At 35.6% G+C, this 12,532-nt stretch overlaps 1 protein-coding gene across 1 annotated transcript in view; it reads right to left on the bottom strand.

Annotated features, from left to right (window-relative positions):
• The window catches only part of LOC134664382 (fasciclin-1), a 118,697-nt gene extending 110,501 nt beyond the window's left edge, over positions 1–8,196 (bottom strand). The window contains exon 1 of the mRNA XM_063520970.1: positions 7,962–8,196. Within this exon, the coding sequence (XP_063377040.1) occupies positions 7,962–8,063 (102 nt within the window). The 5' untranslated portion in view covers positions 8,064–8,196. The remainder of the gene's footprint in view (positions 1–7,961) is intronic.
• Between the last annotated feature and the right edge of the window lie 4,336 nt (positions 8,197–12,532).

Below are 12,532 nucleotides of genomic sequence, written 5' to 3' on the forward strand. Positions count from 1 at the left end.
TGGTACATTTATGATTTTATGACGAAGACACAGTGATGACAAGAGAAATAGGTTGGTGATATTAACCATGTGAACCATGATTCATAAACACAACATTTATGGTTGCAGTTTTACAGCCATAGCCGATTGGCTCTAACTATTAAAAAAAAAAAGGTGTATAAATATATTGGAATTTAATTACTTCCAATAGTTTCAATAATATAGTAGGTGGGGTAATGACGCTAGTATTTGCTACGGTGTACTCGGTGTAGTATACGCTTGTACCTATTTGGAGCCTTTTCTTTCCGGGTGCATGTGACCCCGAGGTTTAGTGTTGCGTTTTTTACCATCCCTGTGGCTGAATATTACTATGGTGAAATGTTGCACGAAGTTTAGGACGAAACATCAGGACTATCAGGTTATTGAATAAATATCTGTTTATATAAATTCAACAAAATAAAACATGATTTAAATGTAATCTTCTCAAAGTTGATAAATTGATGAATATTTATTATTTTATTTTATTAATGTTGAGGATTTTTGATGAAGATAATGATTGATATCCATGACGACATTGACGTCTAATTACAATTTTAGTAACGATGAGTAGGTGTCTAATATAAATACTTTATTTATAACGCTAAGGAAGATCTTAGGTAACAGAGGTCCGATAATGATGATGATGTAGGTATATGACTGAACATGTCTACTAGTTAAGTAAGTGTCGATGTCGGCGACAATGTTTGCTCCGTGACTATGACAGGGTCAATAACTGGCCATATCGATGATAAAAACGGAGCTGGATGATTTCGATGACAATGTCGGCGATAAAGCTTGACTGACCACTTTGATGACGATATATAGATGACGTTTATAGTAAGATTAATTGATGATGGTAATGATTGACTGATTCCATGTGTATAATCAATGATTAAATTGTTGACGAGGACTGAGACTAAAATGATCGTTGCTACTGCCAATAATTATAACATTTGTTTTTATTTTTTTATGTTACAACGCTGGTAACCTGGCTGAATGGATGAAGTTGATAATGAGCGAGGGCTTCGCAGCAAGAGCTGACTGAAGTAAAGGAGGTTAAACTGTTAAGACGGTGCTGCCAGCAGTGGGCAGGGCCCAAGCTGCCGATGGACAGGGCCACAGAGCGAAGAACCGACACACATACGTGCCGTGTCCGAGATTACTGCCTTCTGCATCTGATCCTTGATCCAGCGACCAGCGAGAGTATCTACAGGTGTTGTTTTGGACTCTTAGCTGACAAGATTGCTATTATATTAATATTATGAATCTAGAATATAACCGTTGAGTTTTGGCAGACTGTCTAGTGCAGGCCGTAATGGCAGACTGTCTAGAGCAGGCCATGACTGTTTATTATGTTAGTTTATGCTTTGGCAAAGTTAGGTTCTTGTAATATGGGCCTTGTTGTCTGATCCAAATAAATATATATACATATTAGTTTATACTTTGACAAACTGTCCAGCGCAGGCCTTGAAGGCAGACTGTCTGGGGCAGGTCGTGATTGTTTATGATGATTTATACTTAGGCAGACTGTCTAGAACAGGCTTTGATAGTAGCCTGTCTTCTAGAGCAGGCCATAACAAATTAATTAAAATAATTAATTAGGTATGAATGTGCAGACTGTCTAGAGCAAGCTTTGATAACAGCCTGTCTTCTAGAGCAGGCCAAAACAAATTAATTCAAATAATTAATTAGGTATGAATGTGCAGACTGTCTAGAGCAAGCTTTGATAACAGCCTGTCTTCTAGAGCAGGCCAAAACAAATTAATTCAAATAATTAATTAGGTATGAATGTGCAGACTGTCTAGAACAGGCTTTGATAGCAGACTGTCTTCTAGAGCAGGCCGTGATGGCAGACTGTCTAGACAACTCAAGTCTAGAGCAGGCCATAACAATTTATACTTTGGAATGATATCTAGAGCAGGCTTTAAGGGCAGACTGTGATTGTTTATGATAAATTATACTTTGCCAAACTATTTAGAGCAGGCCTAAATGGCAGACTGATTGTTTTGATGAATTATGTTTTGCAAATCATTTAAAGCAGGTCTTAATACTGTGATTGTTTATGATGAATTATGTTTTGCCAAACTATTTAGAGCAGGCCTAAATGGCAGACTGATTGTTGTGATGAATTATGTTTTGCAAAACACTTAAAGCAGGTCTTAATACTGTGATTGTTTATGATGAATTATGTTTTGCCAAACTATTTAGAGCAGGCCTAAATGGCAGACTGATTGTTTTGATGAATTATGTTTTGCAAATCATTTAAAGCAGGTCTTAATACTGTGATTGTTTATGATGAATTATGTTTTGCCAAACTATTTAGAGCAGGCCTAAATGGTCTTAATACTGTGATTGTTTATGATGAATTATGTTTTGCCAAACTATTTAGAGCAGGCCTAAATGGTCTTAATACTGTGATTGTTTATGATGAATTATGTTTTGCTAAACTATTTAGAGCAGGCCTTATAAGGGTAGACTGTCATTGTTTGTGACGTTTTATACTTTGCCATACTGTTTAGAGCAGGCCTTGAGGGCAGATTGAATGTTAATGTTGGCTTATACTTTGGCAGATGTCTAGACCAGACCAAGACTGTAAGTTAGTTCATATGTATTGAAAGTTTATTGAAAGAAGGCTATTAATGCTACCAGGTGCTGGTTGTATTAAATTACTGTTTAGTGTTTATATGATCTCAGGTTATAGCATGTGAAGATTGTGAAGTGTGAAGACTGATTTCTCAATAAGGTTAATATATGCAACTAGTCATTGGTTGTGTGATTGACTAATAAAAGTCTATAGTCAGAAGTTTACAAAAACTGTTCTTATGAATGTTTGTTTGATATCGATAAAATTGTTATGATATATTGCTGTTGTTATTAATGTACAATTGTTTTTAGTGAGAGGACTCACTATAAATAAAAGGACGGCCGAGTTGTAAGCATCACAATAGTTGATATCCTGTATGTTACTTTATACTGATAATAATCACATGTAGTATGCACCTGACTTTATACTTTTTGGTTATTGTATCTATGGTCATGTTTGTTGAGGGAGAACTGTCAGATTTGGCGGCAGGGCTTTTGCCCCGAGGTTATGTCCGATTTGATCTTTTGTAATCTTATAATTAATCCTGTATATCGATGTAATAAAAGAAATGTTACTGGAAGCAGTGGTTTGAGTGCTAAACCCCTTTTACTGAGCACTAAATCTATATATGATTATACATTAGAATGCAAATGACCGACCTAAAGATGGGAATTGGGATTAAGTGCGGTGCCGTGTATGACAAGTAGTGGGTGGTGCAAATTGAAATTGCATTTTACAGACGTTTTATTCTTTATGTTGATTTATTTTTGTTATAACACAAATTGTGCGAACGTTAGAACATCGAGGATTCAATAAAAGCGTTTATACGTAAGAATAGAGTACTCAAATTTTGAAACTTACCTCCATTTTATCATTTTTGTGTATATTTTAGTGTCCGTTAACTGTCGTAAATTAGGTACCTACTCATTTTCTCTATCTATTTAACTAGATTGTAGTATGAGGTTAAGAATATAGTACGAGGGACAGCGCAACCTGTACATGTACAGTCGCCATCAGATATATCGGAGCGGCCGAGGTGCTCAAAAATATCTGAACGCGCACTCTAGCGCCCTGATAATAGAGGCGTGTTCAGATATTTGTGAGTACCTTGGCCGCTCCGAGATATCTGATGGCGACTGTAATTACATTTAAACTAGTTCGTTGAAAGGCACATTTGACAATATAGTAGCTAATATAACCTGTAACCTTTTTTGTTTTCTCTTTGTTCGATTTGTTGCTGTAAGTTTTGTTGCGACAATAAATGACTTTTTATTTTATTTTATTTTTTTATAATATTTTGGTTAACATTTATGTACTTATAATGAAAACTACACTTTAATAACAGTACCTACCTTCTTTTGAACTGAAATGCTTTTAAAATTACGTTCAAAGCTTTGCACGCAATTATTTCTATTTTTTCAGTTCGCAAATTGAACTTTGTGTTTGCACTATAGAAACCCATCGTACCTCGCTATGACCTACCACGATAAAGAGAGAAAAACACAACATAAAGGTACTGTAGTAGACTGAAAAGGAAAATGTGAAAGATAAGTGGTATACATACAGAGATGTGAAAAATACTTTATAAAAAGTATTTAAATACAAAATACAAATACTTCCTTGATAATACTATTTCAAATGCAAAATACAAAATAGTTTTTGAATTTGTATTTAAATACAAAATACGAAATAGGTATTTTCAAAATACTTTTTAAAAATACAAATACTTTGCGATAAAAGGTACTCTGAGTAGTAAATACCTAGTCTGAATTAAAAAGTATTACTCGGAATTTCCGAGTTGAAAAGACTCTCTTTATTCTTTGAAATCAATCCTCTATCTAAAGTGCAAATTTCTAGTTGTTTGCTCATATTAACCGGTAGGATGTAGGTATGGATGATGGTTTTTAACGGCCAACTTTTAAAGCATTAATTTGTAATGTTTTACAGCTAGTATAATGCCTCTCGTTAGTGTGATGAAAACGTCTCGTTTATGTTTCACCAGGGCAGAAAAGTTTGTTCTCCTCTCGTGCCTTGAAACCCTCGCAACACTCAAGATTCCACTTTTTTAACCACTCGCTACGCTTGTGGTCATGTGCGACGTTACTAAACAGATTCAACAGTTCCATGTTAAAAGAATGATAGAGTTGCCAGGATTGTAACATTAGAAGCGATTGTAACTCCTACCTACATTACCTACCTACTATAAAGTATTTTGTATTTTGAAAATAGAAAATAGGTCCCAAAAACTATTTCAAATAAAATACAAAATAGTTTTCTTCAAAAGGTATTTAAATACAAAATACAAAATAGGTATTTTGCATTTTGTATTTGCATTTTAAATACAAGTATTTCAAATAAGTCACATCTCTGTATACATATACACATATGACGTTCTACGGTTTCACTTCGCGGTGACGGTGACTCACGACTTAAACACCAGGAGCCAGATGGCCGGTTACAAATCATTGCAAATTGTATGCAGCTGCCGGATTGTGTAATTTTATACAAACTCTGTATATTTAATTAATATACCCTTTCTCTAATACGATTAATATAACAATCGGCGTTAGTCATCGGTTTAATCCTTCGTGTGTTAAATGTTTCCTATTGTAATAATGTCTTTCCTTTATATCTCAAACGAAAGTAACGCTCATAATCCATACTAATATTATAAAAGCGAAAGTGTGTCTGTCTGTTACCTCTTCAGAACCGATTTAGTTGAAATTCGTTATTAAGATAATTTGAGTCCCGGGGAAGGACATAGGATAGTTTCTATGTCGGAAATCATCCCTGAAGAGAGTGCAAAGGGGGGTTGAATTGAAAGAGTTAATGAGTTGCCTAATAATTGAAGTAAGCAATACGCGAATTGAATGATTGCTATTAGCATTATCCGGGCGCTATATCTACTTAAGCTGCTGTCACTAATTCCACGAAGATGAAGTCGCGGACAAAAGCTAGTAGGTACCTATATTTTTAGTGTTCCGTACAAAACTTTGTTTACACTTATGGGATCACTTCGGTCTTGCAAATCAGTTATTTGTAAGTGTATTGTAAGCACAACATAGGTACCCAAGCCCATTTCTCTTTATTATTGCAATGTGCACATATACAGTCGAGCGTGGAAATTCAAAGGCCGGGACGGGAGCGGCAACAGAGTAGACTCTAATTGCCCAAATAAATGGACGCACCATTTTGTGATTTTCTAGGCAAAATAGTGAAATGCTTTATCGAAACCACAGACACTGATTGACGCCACCTAAAAATCTAATGGTAATCAATCTTTTAACCCTGGTGGCCTAGCGGTAAGAGCGTGCGACTTACAATCCGGAGGTCGCGGGTTCAAACCCCGGCTCGTACCAATGACAAAATATTAATATGTATGTACGAAATATCATTTGACATTTACCCATTCCTTTTCGGTGAAGGAAAAACATCGTGGGGAAACCGGATTAATCCCAATAAGACCCAGTTTCCCCTCTGGGTTGGAAGGTCAGATGGCAGTCGTTTTCGCAAAAACTAGTGCCTTCGTTAATTCTTGGGATTAGTTGCTAAGCGGACCCCAGGCTCCTATGAGCCGTGGCAAAATGCCGGGATAACGCGAGAAAGAAAAAGAAGGTACCTACAATCAATCTTTTAACCCTTAACCTATTCTTGTCTTACACCAATTAGCACTAGATAAACTTACAATAATATTGTTCATTCCCCGTTTATCGCTTTAATACATACAATAACATGCGTGAGTTACATGATGTACTTACCTAATGTTAATTGCGATCAGTAGCATTATGAAAATAAACACGGCCATCATAATACCTATTTCACAACAACCGTGCTAATAAAATACCTAAATGTGGACCTTAGACTGCCTAGGTTCTAACTAACTAACGGCTCGATTCGGGAAATGAATAAGAGATGCACTAGATATGAAATAGTAAAGATATGTGACGTTCCACGGCAAAAGGTACCTTATGGCGGCCGTAACTCTGTGGAATAGGTACTTAATGTACATTAAAATAAATATAAATATTAAATAAATATAAATATTAAATAGTTATTATAGGCACATTATGTAGTACTATTACTTATTCTGTGACATTATTACACAAATTGACTAAGACCCACGGTAAAGTCAAGACTGGTCAAGACGGCTTGTGTTGTGGGTACTCAGACAACGATACATATATAATATACTCGTACAAATACTTAAATACATTTGTATTTGGTAAATCAGTTTTTGTTTTAAAGGGTATAAGGACTGTACAATTGATCATGTTTATTGTCGTCACGTCATGATCTGGAAAAATCAAGAGAACTCGAAAATAAAAAGAGAAGAGAACTTATAGGCCCACTAAAATATTTGGTGATTTGGGTATATTTGATAGTAATTCGTGCATTTACCTCGGAAAGTCTCATTCGGTAGAATACAACTGCTGATGGAGAACATACATTGATGGCATATTGTTTTGTGACTTCGGTTATTTGAAAAAAAAGACAAATAAGCAAACCGTACGGTACAAGGTCTGCATTAGGGGCCCACTGATTAACAGTCCGCCGGACGGTACCGGCCTGTCAGTTGTTCGGAACTGTCAAAATTTTGTTCTAACTGACAGGCCGATACCGCCCGGCGGACAGTTAATCAGTGGCCCCCTTTTGTAGTAGGTTTCACGAGTTGACCTGAGTCCTGAGTACTTAATTCAGTATCCCTTGCCAAAAGTTTCTAAAAATATCTTTGGTTAAGACAACCACATTTTTCTAATATTAATCATTCAAAACTTATAAAAAAAGCCATACTGACAACAGTACCTATGCCTTTTTTCTTCGCTCATTTATGAAATCGTCTATTTTGAAAAAAATAAACCTGATAAGTTTGTAAGGTAGATTTACCTACTTATAATAATAATATATGAAGTTCATGCTTAATTAAAAAAAAATCTAGAATAATTGTCCTAACTACGAATGCAAAGTCACTTATTATATATGTACCTACTTTAATGTTATAAAAAATTATAGTATTGAATTCGATTATTCAGTTCAGATTAAGTTCAGACATTTTTAAAACTATTTTACTAGGTACCTCTCAGATAATCAAACCTAAAATAAGATAACTAGTAAGTAGGAATCTAGAACTTTTCCTGTTCAAACGGAGCACCAAGTGCCTACCTAATTGGAAACTTTAACTTCTCATCCTCCAATCAGATTCAGAAGTCTGAACTAACATAACTTACTCGTACCTACTAGTACCGGCACATGAAGTTCCCGATCAAATCCCTTCCTTTAATGGCAAAACTAAACAACGTTTTAACGCTCGAAAAAGTTCGCCGAACCTCAAGTTCCCGAATCAAACTTAACTTTAACATACCTGCGAGAGGTCCGCATCTTCCATAAGTTTCTCGGCTATGCTCATTCTCCTGTCGGCCACGGCGCTCGCAAACATCACAAAGAACAACACTAGAGGTCCCATGTTTACGTTTATGTTATCCAGATCACTTTGAAACTTCACTGTAACTCGAACACTCGCGATGTCATAGGCGTGGATCGCGCGAAGGACGCGCCGCAGTAAGTAACTGCCGGAATAGCGCGGGAGGTACTGACGCGGCTGCCGCAGCCGGCGCGCTCCCCTCCTTCCCACTCGTCCGTTACGTTAGTGTATACTCAGACTGGTCATTCCAGTCACCGTAATGTGGCCGTTGTGAGTTCAAAATTGGCACTCCGGCTCACTCCGAGCGGAGTACACTTCATTGTCGAAGATTAGTGCTCTAACTGTGCAAACGACTGAGACAATGGCTAATGGTAGTACTTAGAGCCAAATTATGCTTTGGCCAACGCATAATGTGGGTCGTACGTTTTCAAAACTGTCCTAATTCTCCTGTGTCCAAATCAAGCAGGTACCTTACTCAAAAGCATTCATCCAACATTGGTAGGTATTTTACGGTAAACTCAAAAATAAAATTCTATACATTGGTGCCCTATTTGTACGAATATTGTATTATTATATAATTTAAGCAATACATATTTATTTTTCCGATAAAGTTCTACAATTACGTGGGCCATACTGAAAGTTTCCGGATTCTGATATATGAGACGACTTATTTTTTCTAAGTAGCCAGTCCAAGAATTTTCAGTATGCCCTAAGTATAGGTCTTAAAGGTCACGCTACACCAGTCGACCCGAGAACGCGACTCACTCAAGCTGACGCTCTCGCTGCCTTTAGGAATACGCGCTGTTTTTACCTGCCGTCAGCCTCTCAGCGACGTGACGGAAACCGATTATTGCCTATTGTTCCCTATCGCGGGGCATCTTTGACTTTCTCCCACTTTTTCTACCCTTTTGTTACTATCAGTGGCAAGTTAATAGGACTGCGTTATGTAATAACGAATTAAGCGCCAAAATCGGAAAAAAAGTTATGAATGCAGATCGATTATAGCGGAAGCAGTTATAAAGTTGACCCAAAAATTTTTTATTAAGCTATGAGCTTCATCACATATGTTCCTTGAGTAATTCTAAGCATTTCAAGCCTGTGAGGCAATAAGAAATGTGTGTCTACTCGGATTTGTAATGGATTCAAACTTTCAACCCCTTTTTAACCCTGTTAGAGGATGAATTTTACAAAACGCTGAAATTACTTTTCCTGTCTTTTAATAATATCCCCAAATACAAAGATTCAAGTGCTGCGTTCGAAAATTTTTTTGATATCCATACAAACTTTCAACTCCTTTTTCACTACCTTAGGGGATGAATTTTCAAAAACGCTGAAATTAGTTTTCTTGTATTTTAATAATATATCGTTTTACGAAGTTTCAAATTCCTAGCTTAAAATAAAACTTGAACCCCATACAAACTTTCATCCCCTTTTTAACCCCCTTAGGGGTTGAATTTCTCAAAATCGCTTCTTATCTCTTGTACACTTTATAAATGTAATCTAGTGTGCAAATTTCAACTTTCTATCTTTTGTAGTTTCGGCTCCGCGTAGCAAAAATCTCCAACCAAATTTTTCACCTTTTTACGTTTTTCTTGTAAAATTACTATGAAATTGAAAAAACAAATATCAGCAATGAATTCTACGTCTTTGGTTTATACGAAAATGATACCAAACTTGCCCTAGTACCCACCAGGATCAGAGTAGATTTTTTTTAAAGATGACGGATGGCGGCCGTCTTTGTACCCCACCCTCCCCCCCACTTCAGGCTAGAAATGCTTAGAATTACTCAAATATCAGATGTGATGAAGCTCATAGCTTAATAAAAATTTTTTGGGTCATGTATGGCAGCGTTACATAACTGACTCCAGTATTATGGGCATGATAAGCTATGTACGTAGGTCCTAGATAGACCTACCTCATTAGTTATATTATGTTATATAATAATAATCTATGTCTGATTGTGTTAACTATCGCGCTACTTGTCGTAACTGTGTCGGCTACCTACAGGACAGGCACTGCCTAGTGTAGGAACCATGTATAATTTACTCTTGGTTTATGTTATTCGAGTACCTTCCTATGCTTTATGTTTAATACTTATACCTACTCTATATCATATATGTACTGAAGTAAAGATTTACTTTACTTTACTTCATAAAATAATTTCTATTGCCTTATTACAAGAGGTTGAATTAAGCAAAATGTCAGAATTTGTTACGACTTATTCACACATTCGTTTTGTAAAAAGGGAATTATGGTAACATTCCATTTCTAACCGCAGCTGCACTCCTAGCACAGCTGAACGCGTCTGTGCTATTGTCAATTTCCATAGTAAAATGAACAGTAATGCAGCTGTCATTGGAAAAAGCCAATGCAAAAAGCACATTGTTTTTATCACAACGAATTAAACGCTCACATTTTGGTAGTTAATCCGTTACTGTTTACTATTTATCTCTACTAAAATTGTACTCTTAACCTTAAAAAACTTGTAAAGAATGAATATACGTCAACCAATTAACTATAAGTTACAATATTATCTTTGTAACCCATCTTCTCAGTTTTAACTCAGTGTCGCTTGATCGCTTATTACATAAGTTACATAACACAATCCAATTAGAAAAAGTAACTTTCCATACAAATTAGCTTTCCTCCGAAATACGTTTTCCATTTTCATTTTTATTGTACTCTTTAGTGAGGTTTCAGTTCCATTAAGCTCGGCTAGAGATTGCAATATTTGACGAACTACAATAAAACAGTATTAGATAACAGTCCGCCATTTTTACATTTTTCTTTGTTTTTTGTGCAATTAAGTTTAAATAAATTAATAAATAAATAACACATCCATGTTGTCTCCCATTTTAACAAGGAGAAGGCAGAGGACCTACATGCATGGAAATCGCTCCACCGACAAGAGTCTCTTAAATTATGATGATGATTTTATCCAGATTTTTCATGAAACGCTACGGAGCCACGCCGTTACGTCGTCGCCCAAATCTAATGTTTAGTTAATTTAATTTTTTATGTGTATTGTTTTTCTTTGTCTTTTCTTTTACTTTGTAGTTTCACAGTGCCTTGGTTTTATACTGTAATGCTGTGTTACTTATTTGATCAATAAAATAAATAAATAAATAAATGAACATTTGAAGATTAAATTAGCAGTATTTATAAGACAATTAGGTACCTACTTCTACTCATATCTAAAACTACATACGATTACCTTTTAAAGTAACAGCCTCAAGATAACATTATGGTGCTGTAACCTCTGCTAACCGGATTCCGTGCGTAATTTCATTGCTCTACTGGATGTATAGAGGCTACTTTAGCTTTCAGCTTTATTATTTTAACGAAATAAAAATGAAAACGCGACACAGGTGCTACGACGCTTCCAAAACGTTATATAGTAGGTAGTAAAATATAAAATTAAATAATTATTTAAATATTAAGAAATAGTACACCGCCATCAGATATATCGGAGCGGCCCGGCCGAAGTGCTCAAAAAATATCTATACACGCACTCCAGCGTCTTGAAATTAGAGGCGTGTTCAGACAGATATTTGTGATATATTGGAGCGACCAAGGTGGTCGGATGGCGACTGCAATGTACCTATTTAATAAGAAAATATAAAAATCAATTGTTTCCTAAAAGAGAACGTAATAAAATTGCCTATTTAAGTAGGTACATCGTGCATGTTACTAGAAACAATACCTGGTGTGGCTTGTAATATGAGCAAAAAATTAAACTGTAGGCTGTAAGTACTCCTCATACTGACCAACATTTTGTTCAGCGACTTTTAAAAATAACTTGTGGTTTGATTTTAATACACTTTAAAGTATATTCCAAGACGCAATGTATTGCGAATTTTGTTATGTTTAAGGTGTGACAAGCAACGTCAATCAAAATGATATGGCGTGGCGATGGCTTCCATTGAAAATAATATTTATTTTGTATGAAAAATAGGGAGTCTAAATACCTACTTCATAATTTTTGAAAGTTGTTGAACAAAAGTGCCACCGTTTGAGGAGTCCAATCTATGTTTTCATTATTTGCTCATGTTACAGGCCACATCCGGTATATTCTTAGTATTATAATGATAATTTACTTATTTTTCTTTTTACTGATAAATACTTACTAGTAATGAATTGATAAGTAAAATGCAGCGATATCCAAGTGGTTACAGCGTGCGACCAATAAATAAGTTTCTTGGAAATTATGCACAGAATATTATTTGATGTTTGCCGACAGTGTTTACTAATAGATAAAAGAAGCTGGTTTGTTCACAAAAAGTTATATTACTTATCGTTTCAAGATTGAAACTATAATTAATATAGGCGGCAGTTGCTTTAATTTAGGTATAACTTGTGCCCATGGCATAATATTTGATAGTTACATAATCATAAGTTTATTGATTTATATTAACCAGCCATTTTTTTGTACTTGATTTGACAGTCACCTTAAATCTTGCAGATTAAACAATTTTGAAGGGATGCCTCACGGTGATCAACCAACTTCCACT

This window comes from Cydia fagiglandana, chromosome 5, assembly GCF_963556715.1.
Source record: "Cydia fagiglandana chromosome 5, ilCydFagi1.1, whole genome shotgun sequence".
Taxonomy (NCBI): Eukaryota; Metazoa; Arthropoda; class Insecta; order Lepidoptera; family Tortricidae; genus Cydia; species Cydia fagiglandana.